Source organism: Castor canadensis, chromosome 6 (genome assembly GCF_047511655.1).
Source record: "Castor canadensis chromosome 6, mCasCan1.hap1v2, whole genome shotgun sequence".
NCBI classification, from domain to species: domain Eukaryota; kingdom Metazoa; phylum Chordata; class Mammalia; order Rodentia; family Castoridae; genus Castor; species Castor canadensis.
Window position 1 is genome coordinate 60493415 of NC_133391.1, and position 17574 is coordinate 60510988.

Sequence of the window (17574 nt, forward strand, 5' to 3'; positions counted from 1 at the left end):
TTTACAAGTGGTAAAACATCTAGATGAGGATATCCATTACGTGAAGCAATTATTTTTATTTTCTTTAACAAAATTATAATTATAAAGGTGATGTAATCCATTATTTTAAAATAGAAAGTTAAACTACAATTAACATTGCCACTGAAACTAAATTACTATTTTTTTTAGTTTTCTTTTTTGAGTCATATTTTTTTATTTAGTGGTAATCATGACATAAGGGAAATTTCATCAACTGCTTTTTTTCTGTTGCTTCAGAGTGCACACGGCCGCCATTTATGAAAGGACCATAGAACTTTGAAAGTAGAGCTGCCTCCACTGTCTCAAGGGAGAAAAACCATCTCTACCTTTAGCCCATCAATACTTTGTTTACATTTCTGAGAGAAAGGATATAAATCAGTTTGAGTAAAAATGGGGCTGGGAGGTGATAGAAAAGTTACAGTAAAGCTGGGTGTGGTGGCACACACCTCTAATCCCAGCACTCAGGAGGCTAAGGCAGGAAGATTGAGAGTTCAAGTCCAGTTTAGGATACATAGGGAGACTATGTCTGAAAAAAGAAGGGGAGGAGGAAGAAGGAAAAATTAAAACTCTGATGGTATCAAAATAAGGATAAAGTAAAGGACTGGTGGTGGCAGAGCTCAAGTGCATTGTGTCTTTATTTGGACATTTCTTCTCTTTGCTTAACCATAGATGTAATCAACACAGCAACCTGGTTTTTTTTATAGGCAGTGGAGTTAAGGAAGTCACAATTAAGAAAGATTGTGAGGAAAAGAAAACTTAGAGGAAGAGATTCAGTCTCTGTTCCATGCCTTGTTTTATTTTTATTAGACCCTAAGAAACATATCTCCTACCCTTGAAACCAGAGAAACCTCTTCCTGGTAAAACCGAGTGCAGGGAAACCTACAGCAAGGCAGGAGGACAAACTGGAAGTGTAGAGGGAAGCCTGGTTCAGGAAGGGAAGGGGAGAACTGGAGCTCAGATACAGGATATCCCGATATAGAAGCAATGTGCCTCTAACCTGTGTGGCCTTGCAGTGTCTTCCTTTTCAGGAGTCTGACTGCTGTCGTATTGAGAAGACATTTTCCCTGTCCCACCTTTCCAATCCAAAGCAAAAGTATAGGTGTGTAATGAGAGGTGTTCTAATTTGGGAGCTTCCAAGCATCTGACAGCACCCCACTTCTTACTGAAGGCATGTCCTTCTTTTGTCTTTCAATATGAAATGGGTTCCTTCTTTTAATTTCAAATGACATCTCTTTGCCTATATATCTTCTTTGCTCTGATTCTTCCCTCAAAATAAAATAAAAAAGCCCTAGAAAAACTCAGGTAATAAAAATAGAACTCTAGACTCTCATACTTTAAGGGTCCTCTCAGAGACAGGAGTCATCTACAGGAGTCCAGGTCATTCTGAGGCACTTGCTCACCTAAGCACTTGCACCTGCAGTGTGCTCCAGGACAAGCACAACACAATCAGCCCCACTAGGAGCCTGTGCAGGCTCTCCTGTCCCTTTAGCTCCAGCCCCATTGATTATGGTTTATTCACATGCAAGTTTGTGAAACACTGACCTAAGCCACCTAAACTCTAACCCATTGTCCTTGATAAGGCAAAGCTGTCTTCTCAAAAATGCAAATCTGAGTATGACTCTCCCTGCTCAAAACCAGGTGATGATTTATGTGGCTATCAAGGCCCAGAGTGACCTTCCCCAGGAGGGATGAGCAAGTGTGCTTGCCTGTCATTTCCATTTACCTTTCCCTTGCTGTCACATAGGAGCCTCCTTCAGTCATTCAATGTGCTGCTCCTTTACAGGCAAGGTCCTTCCTTTCTCATTTCACTTCCAGTTCTCCTCCTTGGGAGACTTACCTGACTCCCCAGACAAATACCATCCAATAGAAATATAATATGAGCCACATATATAACTTAAAATTCTCTAGTAGTCACATTAAATAATCATCATTAAACAGATAGGTTAATTTCATAATATATTTTACTTAACCTGGATATCACTTCACATTTTGCAATTTTTTTTATCCGTCTGTATACTAGCATTATCACCTGGACAGGGTTATATCTATCTCATTCAACTCTGCACTCCTAGAACCATGTACACAGAAGACGTTCAACAAATGCTTGTTGAGTGAACGAGCCCTGTAAATTCTGCCAAATACCAGTACTTTAACACATATGAACATGTTTTATTGTAATCCTGAATCTCCATTACTTTAAAAAGAGATCACCAGCCTTAGCCAGCTGGGAGAATAAATTCTCTGTGATAAGATAAATCTAAAGTGAGGCGAATGCTACTAAAGACAAGCAGTCAAGAAAGTCCACTGAACTGTTGAAAGTTGCTCAACTGTTTTTAAGGGAAGTTGTTATTAAAAGCTACTTACCCAACTTTGCTCCCCACTAAGCTTGATAGTAAATGGTTGCCAAAATTAGGCCGAGAGCACAGTTTGGGATTTAGGTTAAAGTGAATCTGAAAGGAGCATGACCAGGTTCACCACTGGTTGCTGGGATTCTGTGACCTGCATGTGACCCACATAGAGAAATTATGAATTGCATGTTTAGGGAATAGTTTTAATTTTGATAAAGTGGTCCTCTGGTGTTATGGAAAGTTGGAGTCAGGGAATCTTAGTCCTGGTTAAGAAGTCAACAGGCTGTGGAATTTTCTACATAATGCTTAAAATTCCCCAGGTTCTCATTTATTTTCAAGCTAGAATACATAAGAATTACCCATCCAGGCTCTTGACTTGTGAAAATCCCACAAGTCACACTTGCTTTATACTCAGAAATATAGAAAGCCATATATGAATGTACCATATTGGTATTTTAAAGTGTTAAATAGAGGCCATTTCAGGAAAATTACAATCAAGACATGCCATTTTGTGGAATTCTGAAAACATGTTTGCATTTGCATTTTCATTTCATTGTTGATAAAAAGGCCGGTGACCTGCATGTTAGACACATGCAACCTGAGCCCTCTTCCTCATTCGTCCAGGAAGAGCCACTGTCTGCTCTTCCTCCAACTTTGCTTTGTTCCACTCCACCTGCCTGTTCTCTCTACAGCTGAAACAGGAGCTTGCGTGGGTGGACACCAGGGCCTGCCAGGAGACCAGCAGACTGCAGGCCAGCACTAGCTCTTCCATCTCTCCTCCTCTTGAGACCTTAAAGTGCATCTCTGTCATAATAAGTCCAGGTTTCATAGCCTTACCACCTTGTTTCTCATGGAAAATAGAAAAAGTAATAAAGGAAAAAAGCAGACAACTCTTGTTCCATGAAGACATGCCTGCTTTTCTTTGTTTTTTTGGTGTCCAAAGCTGATTTTTTTTAACATGGACACACCTTCCATATTGAGAAGTGAAATAAAGTGCCATCAGTAGGAAGATAGGAAGCAAAAAGTAGGGATTTTCCAGCCCTACACCTGTCTGTTCCAGCTGCCTCGGCTGCTTCTTACCAAGGAGCAGCAGTGACTTGGTGCTTTGTCCTTGTGGGTAGAGATCAGCTCTGTAAAACATCGCCACCTTCAGTTAAAACTGGTAAGTGTGTCTGCTGGCCCAAAACCACAACCCACTCACAAACTGTCTTGCTCCAGTCTTCTCTGCTTGATGAGTCTTTTTTCACTATCTACAATTCCACACAGACAGGGAGTGAAAGAAAGAAAGGAAGCCTGGTAAACAGGCCTGGAATGAATACAAAACCTAATCTACTCACTAAATTCTGCTGATGTCGAAGTGAAGGTCAGCATACTTTCTAGATGACAGCATAATGCTAGCATATACTTTCTTCAGAACCACCAATTGACATTCTCTGGGAACTGTACTTTTGAAGCCTAAAGATTTAAATTGTCAAAATATTGAGTCTCATTCCATGATAGAATATACTTTTTGATAAAGAAGTATCTTTTTTCTATCCAGGGTTAGAGGACTTCACTGTTCCAATGAGTTTTCATAGAAGGGTTACAGAGTTATCTGAGTAGGTCTGCATGGTTCTGGGCAGAACTGAGAGTAACAAAGCATGAATCTGACACAGTGACAACAGCTGCTTCATATCGATAGCCCCTTAGAGATAAGAAGTTTAGAAGCCAAATCATTGAAACTTTTTCCACAACATTCGAACATCCTAATGTGAATAGATCAGTAACTAGCATTTCTATAAGAATAAATAGTCCTCTGTACTTCCCCTTCAACTTCAAGATACTCTCAGTAAGGGTCTGTGATGTCAATGAAATGAATGAGCAACAACCACCTGGGAACATTCCAGAAGCATGCATTCCTCTCATGCACGTTCACCCTGCCTAGCACAATGCCCTGATGAATTCTCAAGTCCAGAGTTCACTCAGCCATCTCTGTTCTCTAAGGGAAGTGCAGAAGAACAACCAGCAAGCAGCCCTCACTCAGACCATCCCATCTTCCTGTTGTCACCACGAGGTGGTAGAAGCCACCTGTTATCACTTCTTACAGAGGCTGAAGTGTTTGCAGCAGGCGGGTCCACTTCAGGGTTCAGTTTTCAGGGACAAAGGAAACTTGTGGCTCTAAGCATGGATACACCTGTCTGTCACCACACTGGCTCTGTGCACAAGTGAAAGGAAATGCAGTGAAACATGGAAGATGTGCCCTTCAAGCAGCCACGTCCAGTGACTGTGGATGTGTAGTATATATCTGCACTGTAAAGCAATTCCAGCTAAAGGTGACCGTTTTGTTTCTCATGAAAAATAGAATTCATTTTACTTGCCCTTTTCTTTCTTTTCTTGATGTCTTAAGCACATTTTCTAATATGAACACATAACTCCATGTTTGGAAGTAAAATAAATAGGCATTTTAGGAGCCAGCATGGATGTTTAGTCTTAAAAGTTGGATCTACCATTGCAACAGCAAACTGTACATTATCTTCTTAAGAAAATACTAATTTATCAGAACCAAGAGCCAAAGAGTTGTTCTGTGTCAGCAATCAGCTTAGCCTTATAATTATAAATTTGTGAGGATCTGGTAAAAGACATGGATCCAGAAGAATTATAGTGTTTCATAGTGAGTCAGTCAGAATAAAGAGCCCTGTTATTTGTAGACATTCCATACATGAAATTTAAGGGTAGATCAAATCTTAGCAATCACAGTCTACCCTCTTCATTTTACAGATGAGGAAACTGAGCCTTAGAACTTCTTGTGCACTTCATTATGCACATATCTTCTGAATGTCTGAACATATTCAAGAGCTTACTAGCACCATGTCAAAACAGTCAGCAGCATGTCCACGGGTGACACACTGACTCATTGTGATAAAACTCATCTTTAGCCACTGTATTTAGCATCTTTGGTCTGTCATATTCCTTTCCTTCTTTCTCTCTCCCTTCATTCATTCATTGAAAGATTTGGCCACTGAGACCCAAGATCTTTATGGTACTGTGCTAGACAAAGGGCTGGTTATTCAGTTCTTGAGTGACCTTTGCCCATGAGGAGCTGTAGGAGAGAGGCAAGAGTGCCACATCACCTTCAGAGCTGCCCTGCTCAGGTAAGGCAGGTTGCTTCCAGGGCTCTGAGAAGCAAGCAGCAGCTGTTCTGGGTCGAGTCAGCGGAAGTGCACCCATGGGGAGCTCTGGATGGAATCTTGTGCAGGAGAACAAGTCCAAAGGCAGGAGCACCAAAGGAAGAGCAAGGCATATCCAGGAATATGAACTTAGCCACAGAGGGGCAGGGAAAAGTAGCAATTTCGGAATCATGAGCACTGAGATAAGAAAGTAAATTGGAGTAAGAATGAAAGAACTGCTACAGAACTTAGGTATTAACTTGAAACCTTATACCTTAAGTTTCATCTCTACACTACCTTTTGTTCATTTAACATCTTTTTCTAAGGCACTTTATTTTTAAACACATTTTTTAAAACGCATTTCACTGTTTTAGGTAGAAAACCAGTGCTACTTCCAATAAATTCAGGGTCATCATTAAAATGTGATAAGGGCCAGGGGCAGTGGCTCATGCCTGTAATCTCAGCTACCAGAAGGCAGAAGTGGGGAAGATCAAGGCTTAAGGCCAGACCAGCCCCCAGCCCCCCAAAACAAGTTAGTGAGACTCCATCTCAACCAATAATCTGGGCGTGGTGGTATGTATGATATGCACCTATAATCTCAGCTACATGGGAAGTATAGGAAGGAGGATCACTATCTGAGGCCAGCTCCCAGCAAAAACATGAGATAATAGCTAAAAAATAACTAGAAAAAAGGGCTGGCGGTGTGGTTCAAGTGGTGGGGTATGTGCACAGCAAGCAGGAGGCTATGAGTTAAAATCCCAGGACCACCAAAAATAAAAACAAAATGAACATAAAACATCATTGTTAATTATTTGTTTATGAAGGCCTTTGAGCCTGAGGACTGCAGCCTCATTTTCTAAAGGAAGACTGGGTTTGTTTTGTTTTTTGATTTTTTTTCAAGAATGGAGAACAGGAAGGTAAAACAGGTCCTGTCTGGGGGTTGGCACCAGTAGAAGTGGGGAGGATACAAGGAAAGGATGTAAAAGGGTGAATGTGGTGGAAATATTCATGTATGAAATGGAAAAATGAGACCTGTTGGAACTATTCCAGAAATGGGAGGAGGGGATAAAGAAAAGAGGATGGAGGAGATAAATTTAACTATGATATATTGTAAGAAACTTTGGTAAATGTCACAATGTACCCTCAATACCACAACAATAAAAAATTTAAAAACAAATAAATAAAGGGAGACTATAAGTTTTGGGGAGGAATTTTAAGACTCCTTAAAATAATTAGGAGGAAGGAAGAGGATTGCAAGGTAGATAGCACTCTTACTCTATAAGTCAGGGTATCCAGCATGGTTCCTGTGTGCCATCGTTAAACACAGCAGGGACATGCATCCCACATGTGGGAAATACTGTTTAGGAAGTACAGGACCACCTGAGGTTTTCGTACTGGTTTTGAGTGGCAAGATCTCTTAGTTGATGAGGGATAACTCAGGGCTGGAAAGGGAGACCAACGGAAGCAGGGAAACCCTTGCAGAGGTTGTGGGAGAGGGTCCCAGTGTGGTCCCGTAGGGGCATTGATGATGCAGACAAGGGTCTGGCCTTAAGAGAGCTTTAGGATGAAGCCATAAGATGGTGCCTGAGGGGTGTGCAGCAGGGACCAAGGAAACAGAAGATCAGCAATGCCTTGGAGATGAATCACCTGACAGAGGGCATCAGAGGCATCCTGGGGAAAGGGTAGTGTGTGTTGGGTAAGGAAGGGAAGGGAAGGAAGCAGGCAGAGAGGAGGAGAGATAGACCCCTGGTTGGAACACGCTGCCCATCACAAATCCTTGCACATTCTGTGTCTGCATTAATGCTTGCTGGAAGCTTGGCTGGATGTGTATGACTAGCAGGCAACTGAAGACTCCTTGTTGACACTTGGAGGCATTCCATATGAAAGCTAGATTAGAAGACATTGGTGTGTCCTGTAAATCAGTATCAGCTATGTCCATTTATCTAGTGACCATCTTACAAAATTTGTGACACAATCATGCAGATAGGTTTAAGGCATTTTAGTCAAGCTTACTTTCATAAGATGTTAAAAATGAACCCATTTAAAACCAAAAAGTCATTAAGAATCTACTTAGATAAGGCGATTTTCTGGATGCTGTGAGGGACAGAGAGATGAATTAGTCACAGATCCTTTTCTCATGGTGCTTGTGAAGATCTCAGATAGATAAAAATTTTGAGGAATTTAAATTTTGTTGCTATAAAATTTATTCATGATTTCTAGAAAGAAAATCTAGCCTCAAAAACCTACCAAATAGCCATGGTTAGTCTGAACTTTGTTTCCATGGATGCTAAGAAACATCATAGTATGAGAACAGAAGAGCAGTATAAGTAAATTTTTTGGTATATTAAAGAATTGGAAATGAAAATCTTGCCAGTCATTAATAGCCATTTTTTCTTGTGTGTTTGTCTAACTTAGGAGAAATTAATTAATTTTTTTCCTTTGTCTATAGTACAAAACTTCCTCTCATCCAAGTATTTAATGCAATAAATTGCAGCATTCTCACGAAAACCCACTAAATAATTCATGACTGTTTTTTTTTTCTTGGCAGTCAAGACTCAGACTAGAAGGCATGGATCTCACCCTGAGCCTAAAAGAGTTATAGGTTTGAAGTAGGGGAAGGACAACAAGCCTAAATGTTGACACTCCTCCTTCAGTTTCGAGACCCTTCTGTAGAAAGAAGTGTTTTCATAAGACTCAGACAGAATTCATTTCCATAGAGCATTCTTAATGGCTCTTGTCAGAACAAAACAGCTGGGAAACATATGGTATCCATTTCCCTGTATCACTTGGAAAAAATTTCATATGTAAATAAAGCCAACATAAAAGAGTAGCCCTTTTGAACCCATGACTTTCTACAATACATAAATATATCAGTACAATACACTCGTTGTATTGACCCATGTCATGTGGCTTTAGAATTCCTAATACATTCTAAGATGTACATTGTTTAGAATTCCAAATAAATAAAATATTATAACAAGTATGTGTCTCAGAAATGTCTATGAATATGTATTTTCCCACCATATTTAAAGCTTTTTAGAAAGTTGAATAAAATTAAAGGCATGTTTACACCTTATAAATCTATGTCCACTGTGCTGTTTATGTAAGTAAATAACCATGTGTTCTTAAGGAAGAGAAAATGCCTTGGCAGAAACTTCTGACAGACTTTAATTTTTCATAACTTCACATTTTTAGAGAGAAAAGGACATATAAAAGATTTTTTAAAACTTAAATTTAGAAGGGACCAACTGGAATTAGTCTTTGCCTTTGCAGATTTACATTTCATAAATAACTTTAGGAAATCTAGTTTTTTTCCTGGTGATTATCACTCCTCTGAGTTTATTAACAGGACTTTTTTCCCCTGTGAAATTAAACTATAAATCCCTCAGAAGGATTCACTTTGTGTGTTTTAAAAGATTTAATGAGTTGTACAAAGTGAGATTCAAATTCACATTCTTGTATTTGTTAATTGTCTGTTCTGAGCCAAGCACTGTGTACAACTAAGAGCTCCAGCCAAGAAAAGGGAAGAGAAGCAGCAGTTTGAAGCCATCTAGATACCTTCCTTCCCTTCTGGATTCTCTGTTACATGTTACATGTTGGAGTGAAACCAGCCCTTTCCCCACAGATCATAGTACTCTCTCCTTAGGTTCTAAGGTGCCAGGGCCAGAAAGGCCTCCAGTGGTCTGCATAGTGCAGACCCTCCTGAAACTGCCAAATTGCTGTCCACTTTGGGGACAGAACTCGCAGTTACATAGCATTCACTCTCATCCCCTTAGCGTGGTTCCAGAACGTCTCTGAATCATTTTAGAACACATTCCAACAGGAAGAAGAATGATTTGTAGCCTAAATTTAGGGAACTTTAATAACAAGCCCTTTCACCCCAGGAATCAGTCCTAGCCAGGGCCCGTTGCAGAAGCTGCAGTCTCAGATTCTTGCACTCTTCGGCTGTGCCCAGCAGTACAGACCATGTGTGTCACTGCTTCATCCTTCCCACCTGCAGTTTTCCCAAGAAGAGAGGTAGATGGGAGGGCCCTAGTTGCAGGAGATGCCATGAAACCTTGTCTCTTTGGTAAAGGACAGTAGAAGCTAAGGATGAGAAGAGTAGGAGCCTGGATATCAGTGGCTGGGAAGCTTTCAAAGGTGCTGGCTCATCTGTCATTTATCAGAGGAATGTCTCAGAGAGGAGACAGCACCATCACAGATGAGGACACTTGCTGCGTCATCTGCCTGCTCCAAGAAGACAGAGCAGGTGGCTTTGTGTTGAGGCTAACTGGGAGAGGGAGTGGTTCTTACCTTCTACCTCCAAATGTGTCTGGCTGTATTGTTTTCCCCTCCATCTCCTCCAGACAGTCAAATGCACAGCAGCAGACAAACTTCATTCAAACCTTGCACAGAAATGAGAAAAGAACTAGACTGTCCACCCCATTTACAACTTTCTCTTCCCCCACTTGTTTCCAGTCTTTCCAACAGTGGAGGGTAGCATTAAGTTTTAAAGAGCATGCTCTGTGGTGAAGTGTAAGTACATTACGCTGTGTGGTGTCTGCTGGAAAATATCTTAAGATGCTGCTGCCTGAAGACTGAATAGGATACTTAGTCTAGAGTGGGGGTAATTCTGCCATGGCTTGGCTCCCGTGGTTCAGCCAATTCCTGACCACCTCATTGTTTTTGTTCTTTCCCTAACCACCTAATGGAAACCAGTTAGTCACCTTGTAGGTCACATGTGTTGTGCAGTATTGGATAGCTTGCCCTTTCTTTACTTGGGCATCTGAAGCATTAGAGGTGTGTATGTGTGTACATGTGTGCATATATATCCTTTCCCCCTTATTTTGGAAATTTATTTAACAGAGATAATCCTCTAACCCTGTTTTTCAAGGTGGTAGCAAATGTTTAAATTCAGTCAGGTACATAGGTCTGTCCAATGAAGAACCCTAAATATCTGCCTACATTTGTTTTCCTTTAACTTTCTGTTCTTACCATTATTACTACTTCAATTAATTTTGAGTTAGCATGTCATAATTTTCTTTTATCACCCACTCTTTTCCAGTAGTAAGTATGAATCGTTTGTCCTCTTGATTTTAGTCCTTACATAGGGCCTTAATTTGAGCATAATTTGAATGGACCATGTCTCACTGCATGGCCAAGATGTGTTCAGCATTCCAATTTAATAGTCTCCTCTTTTAATTTTTTAAAAAATAGTTTCTAGCTCTAACTGGAATTGTGGCGTCTCAACTCTCATTACAAACACACAAAAGCCCACAGGAATTGCTGATGTCTACAGCAAGTTCCGCCCAGTGAAGCGGGTTTCCCCACTGAAACATCAGCCAGAGACTCTGGAGAACAATGAAAGTGATGACCAAAAGAATCATAAAGTGGAGTACCCGAAAGGGGATGATTCTGGCCAGGGAACCCAGCCTGAGGAGCTTGGCCCTGAAGATGGAGTCGGAGGCGTGCCAGGTAAGAGCTTCGAGCCCACCAGCGCACTGGGCGAGCTGGAACATTATGACCTTGACATGGATGAGATTCTGGACGTGCCTTATATTAAATCCAGTCAGCAGCTGGCCACCTTTACCCAGGTGACTGCAGAAAAGAGAATTTTAGGTTTATGCACAACCATCAATGGCCTTTCTGGCAAAACCTGCTCTACAGGAAGCACTGAGAACTCACCATCCACTATGACACCATTTTGTGTTCTTTCTCCTGTGAAAAGCCCTCACTTGAGAAAAGCATCAGCTGTCCTCTTGGACCAGAACAAGCTCTCCACTGAAGGCTCAGAGAGCTCACCTCCTCTGATTAAATGTGGCTCTACATATGAGCCAGAAAGCCAGAGTAAAGACTTCTTAAATAAGGCCTTTAGTGACCCACAGAGTCGAAAACTTGAGAAGACAATGCCAGACTGCCAGCTCAGAGCCTTCCACCTGCCATCCTCAGTGACAGAACCCAAACTAGAAGAGCAGGTCAATGGCATGAACTGGCCCAACTCCCAAGGCCCAGAAGAAAGGAGTGAGTATCTACAGAAAGTAAAAAGCATCTTGAACATCGTTAAGGAAGGACAGATATCTCTCCTGGTGAGTGTACTCTAGTTCAAAATCTATCTGTCTGAATAATCTAGAGGCCACTCTCTTACCAGCTCCATTTATAACAAAACAAGAACACATTTGTTTCACTTTTTGCTTAATCTTACAGCTTTACTTTGGAGATATGACCTTTTGAGCTTTAAAATAAAAGTTTGAGAGGTTAATACAAAGAAAAAATATCTATAGAAGGAGTGTTATTTCATTTTAACTTTGTACAAATTCAACTGGAGCAAAGATATTTAATCTAAAACAAAAACAAAACAAAGAGAGCCCAGCACTTTTAAAAAACTTGAATCTTAACGTCTTTCTTTCTGCTTTTCAAATGGTTCCCGATGCTCTCACTTATTTGGGCAGGTCTGCTGATGGCAGACCTGCCAGATCTGTGAACAGAGAGTCTTCTGTTTTATCCTGGTCATTACTCAGAAGAGTTGGACCAGGAATTTTGAAAAGCATTTGCAGATAGAAGTTTACCCTAGAGCTTGCTTGCCCTGTGACCCACATGGACTTTTTACTTAGGTCCAGCTCTGCATGTCTAGGGAGCTTGAAGAAGCATTTCCAAAGACTACAGACACAGACTAATGTCTGTTCTGTTCAGGCTCAGAGAGAGAGCACAACTGACATAGCACTCCATCTGCCGGCATTGTTCTTTTCTGGCTTCCAGACATGGATCACACAGTAGCAAGCCAGGGCTTATACCATGATACTCATTAAAGTCTCATTCAAGAACATTGCTGCATCTTGTCAATGTGATTTTACTTAGTGTGAAGTCATACATAGATAAAATACAATGTGTTTGGTCTATTACACAAATGTTGTTATAACATGACAATATGATTGAACAATTTTACCAAACAATATAGTCATTTTTCTTCTCCTAAAAATATCTTTTCCAAAATAGAACAATTCCTGGCTCTTCCCTCTAACTCTCTTTGGTTTAGTCCTTTCTTTTTTTTTGCATCCCGTGTTTGCATATTTCCCAAATGCTCAACACCACTCAGTCAGCCAACAGTCTCTGTCAACCACTTCATACTTGGGGCTCAATTTCACTAGAGGCAAAAAACCCAAAGGCCAAGTCACCTCCAAGTGCCCCTAGGGGTCACCAGGGTGACAACATCTAGAGGCAACCATGTGAGCCCTAGTAGCAGCAATGTCCATGTAGTTTGCAGTCACAGCCAGTTCTGGACAATCCAAAGGAAAGCAAGTGGTTGAAACAAGGAGTTTGCTACTTGACAAACCTACATCAGGGAATAAAACATAGCTCCAGCCCTCAAGGACTTAGTAGTCAAGTGAGGCAACAGACAGGGAACCTGCTAGTTTCCATAAATGTCACTGCAGTTTTAAGAAAGCCAGCTTGAAGCCGCCACAGTTCATCAGCCCTGGCACTGTTGCCCTGCCTCACACAAAGATCTGTCTCTTGAGAACTCATGTTCAGAAGTTGTCACAACAAAGAGTAATAAATAGCAAGGGACACTGACTTTCTAGATCCCCTTGCTGCCACCAAAGCTTCTGTAAACTCATCTCTTCTTCCCAGAGCCCAGAGCAAAATCCCCATGGTGTCTTGTTCTGATGTACTGACTTCAGTTTTCTACTCTTCCTATTTGTACAGCCACACCTAGCGGCAGACAATCTGGACAAAATTCACGATGAGAATGGAAACAACCTGCTGCACATCGCTGCATCTCAGGGGCACGTGGAGTGCTTGCAGCACCTCACCTCTCTGATGGGCGAGGACTGCCTCAGCGAGCGCAACACTCACAGGTTGACTCCCGCAGGCCTGGCCATCAAGGTGACTGACCGTGTTGGTGCGGGGGGGGCCCCCACAGCTCCAAGTGGGATTTCTGGTATTTTAAGATTCCTTGTGAGCTAAAGTGTTGGAAGGGAGAGAGAAGAGAGGGATTATCAAGCAAAGAGCAAATGAACATGTTGAGATGTAAGGTAGTAGTCATTTCCATCACTAACCACGTTGAGCCTTTTGAGACTGTGTTGCAACTTTCTGCCCAATGAGGGTAAACTTCGAATCAGCCAGAAAGAGGAAGGAGAATGATCTTGTGCAGTCCTGAGAACTTTTGTTACTCATGGTGACTGCAGTTCAGTTTCAGAACCACACCTGGCTGTGTTGTTTTTTCCTGTAATGTGAGAGTAATGAGCAAGACCAATGAGGAAAAGCGTGTTTTAAGGGATGACAGTACTTGGGAGTATTTCAGATCATAAAGTGGGCTTCAGTGGATCAGACCTGAAGTTTAAATGTCCTTAGTATCAAGAGTTGTTTAGAATATCAGTGTGGATTTTGCATTTAGCTCTTGCAGAGAACGATATGCTGTCTGTCAAAACTATACAAATTAATGCCAACTGGGATTGAGTTAAAACTTAGAAACCATAATAGAAGAAAACATGCATGGTAGTGAAGCCTCTGTGGGATCAAACACATCGTTACTACACTAATAAGACCTTTGGCAAATAAATGTGGAATTAAGTCATATTTATTAAAAAACCAGGAGTGAAGTTCAGAGAAATACAACTTGCACTTCTGTATATGTACTTTGCTTTATATAATAGCTGTGTCTTCTAAGAGCTGAAAAGTCATAATTTTTATATAAATGGAATTATATTGATATTGACTAGAAGAACTTGCTAGCTAAAGAAACCTACTTTTGAATTCACTAAAGGACATATTAGCCAGGCATGGTGAGGTATGTCTGCAATCCCAGCTCTTGGGGGGCCAGCCTGGACTACATAGCAAGTTCCAGATCAACCTAAGCTAGTACATATAAAACCCTCATTAAAAAAAAAAAAAACCTATCAGGCACCTGAGACTCACACCTGAAATCCTAGTTACATGGGAGGCTAAGATTGAGAGGATCAAGTTTGAGGCCAATCTGGGCAAAATGTAAATGAGACCCCATCTCAGCCAGTGGCTGGGCATGATAGTACATTTCTGTCATACCAGTCATGCACAAGGCTGAGATCAGGAGGATGTAAATTCCAGGCCAACCTGGGCAAAAAAGTTGCAACCTCATCTCAACAGAAACAAGCCAGGGGAGGTGGCACATGCCTGTGATCCCTGTGACAGCAGAAAGCATAAAATAGGATTATAGTCCAGGCCAGTATGGGCAAAAAGCAAGACATTATCTTCAAAATAAACAGAGCAAAAAGGGCTGAAGGCATGACTCAAGTCAAGGGAACGTCTGCCTAACAAGCATGAAACCCTACATTCAAACCTCAGTACCACCAAAAAAGAAAGAAAGAAAACACATTACATCCCCAAAAAACCCAATTAATTGCTGCCCTGCCACTAATATATTGTCTATACAAAGCTGAGTTTTTGTAACTTTATTTTACTTACCAGTCTGTAACATTTTATATATTAAAATTTTTTGCTCAATCCTAAATGTGACTACAAAAATTAACAAAGAAAATAATTTTATACTAAGAAATACATGACTTCAGCAGATACCATACTCCTTTTGTGGTAAATGGTGCCATGTCAGATCAAGAGCTGAGCTACAGCTGGAGGAGTGGCTCAAGTGGTAGAGCACCTGCCTAGCAAGCATGAGGCCCTGAGTTCAAACGCCAGTGTCACCAAAAAAACCCAAACAAAAACAGCTGAGCTACAGCAGTCATCGTGAAGGAAAAGTCAGGTCCAGTAGTTAGTTCCACAATGTGTGTACTGAGTCCACCAGATGCTGTGTGAGTGCTGGACAATGCAAATTTGCGTAAGAGAAGAAGTAGCACCTGCTGTATGGAACCGCTAGCCTGGTGGGTAAGGCACATTAGTTATCAGCAATACCAGGCAGGATGGTAGATTCAGGATCTAGTCCTGTGACAAAGTCTCATGTGACCACAGGATTGGGCATAGTCATAGACGGGCATTCCTACAAATATGCTTACAAGGCCAGTGAGCATTTACATTTGCCTTACTGGTTTGGTGTTTATAAAATAGAGTTCTCGTTAGTTTTCCTGACTAACAGTAGACTATTGAATATTCCCTAACTATATAGTTGGATACAAACATTTTTGTTAATTTATACACCCTAGTGCTTGCTTTAATAGATTACAAATGTCTGAACAGGAATGTACATGAGAAACTTGGCGGCTGTTAAGTCAACCCTCAGCATAAACTCCTACAATACGCACATATGGGGTGTCAATTTGCTCCTAGGCTCTCTCAGTCAGCACAGATCGCCATCGTACAAGCAGTCTGCAAACTTAAATAACAGTATTTGGGTGCTTTTCATTTCTTTGAATGAAACACATGAAACCCATAAGACTCAAAAGTTCTTACTGATTCAGAGTCTCAGGCTTCTCAGACTTTGCCTCTGGACAATGATTTGAAAAATGAAAGTGTTCTTCTGTTCCATTATTTAATCTAGAATTTGTAAGAGCAAGAAGTACAAATATTTTATAACAGGTGCCACCCCCTTTAGAAATGTGTCCTGATCCGTGTCCTGCCTTACTGTGCTCTGTGTACTTTGATGGACATTGATAAAGTTGGGAGGGGGTCCTAAGAAGCCATCATTCTTCTGTCTTAGGACCTTGTTTCGAACACTAATTAATGGTGTTTCACCTTATGAAACAGTTCTGAGAGCCCTGCTATTATTAAAGACATACACACTTGGTACAAACAGGCAGAAGTTTTTTGGATAGTATGACTTGACTGACAATAAGCAGAGTTAAAGATAAGGTATCAAATTAAAAAATTACCTAAGAAAGGAACCTGAAAGTCCCAATGCTTATGACAGCTCTCCCCCACTCAAGTGGAACTCCTTAAGTGGAACACAACAAGTTGTGCCAGTTGCATGCAAAATTTCTTAAGTGCTTTCTGGGGGATCCCAGAGTGGATGCTTTGGGAGTTCAGGACACTTTTGAGTCATACAGTAATCTACTCTGACAGAAATCCTATCACTGGTTGATTGAGGCAAAGGTGAGAGGGATTAGAGCCAAGGGTGATGAAAAATGTTCTCTGTCTTAATTTGATTTATAGTTACAAGAGTGTTATACATATATATGTGTGTGTACATATATTCATGTGTATATACATACGTATGTACATACACATGTTTGTCAGAGCTCATCAAAGTGCACACTTAACAAATGCTGCATTTTATAGAATGCAAATTAAACCTCAATTGAGAGAGTTATTTATTTAATTTATTTTTATAGTGCTAGGAATTGAACACAGGACCCTATGCTGGGCTAGCACTCTACCACTAAGCTACACCCCCAGCACAATACAGTGATTTTTAAATAACTGATTAATATCATAAAAATGTATTGGAGTAAAAGATTCTGCAACTGATTTAAAGCCAAAACCACATATTATGAGCAACATTTATATTGTAAAAAAAGAATTAGATCAGCTAAAATTCATACATGTCTTCCCTTGATAAAATTACCATCTTTAAGATATTTTTAAACCTGAATCACCTTGAATTTCTCTGTCTCTTCCCGTCTCTCTCTCATTCTAGAATGGTCATTTGGAATGTGTACGTTGGATGGTGAGTGAAACAGAAGCCATTGCAGAATTGAGTTGTTCGAAGGATTTTCCAAGCCTTATTCATTATGCAGGTTGCTATGGCCAGGTATGCAGTTTTTAAGTATCTTCCCTTTGTGTGCTGTATAATCTACTTATTTTTTTATTATTAGTCTTAACATAAGAAACCATCAAATAGATAACCAAAGATTTATTTTTTTTCCTTTTTCTTTTATTATTCATATGTGCATACAAGGCTTGGTTCATTTCTCCCCCCTGCCCCCACCCCCTCCCTTACCACCCACTCCACCCCCTCCCTCTCCCCCCCCAATACCCAGCAGAAACTATTTTGCCCTTATTTCTAATTTTGTTTTAGAGAGCGTATAAGCCATAATAGGAAGGAACAAGGGTTTTTGCTGGTTGAGATAAGGATAGCTATACAGGGAGTTGACTCACATTGATTTCCTGTGTGTGGGTGTTACCTTCTAGGTTAATTCTTTTTGATCTAACCTTTTCTC

At 40.7% G+C, this 17574-nt stretch overlaps 1 protein-coding gene across 4 annotated transcripts in view; it reads left to right on the forward strand.

Annotated features, from left to right (window-relative positions):
• Window positions 1-17574, forward strand: part of Sncaip (synuclein alpha interacting protein) — a 145432-nt gene that overhangs the window by 89912 nt on the left and 37946 nt on the right. For all 4 annotated transcript variants that reach the window (XM_074076562.1, XM_074076561.1, XM_020163909.2 and 1 more), the window contains exons 4-6: window positions 10709-11577; window positions 13193-13372; window positions 17052-17165. In XM_074076562.1, the coding sequence (XP_073932663.1) occupies window positions 10709-11577; window positions 13193-13372; window positions 17052-17165 (1163 nt within the window). The remainder of the gene's footprint in view (window positions 1-10708; window positions 11578-13192; window positions 13373-17051; window positions 17166-17574) is intronic.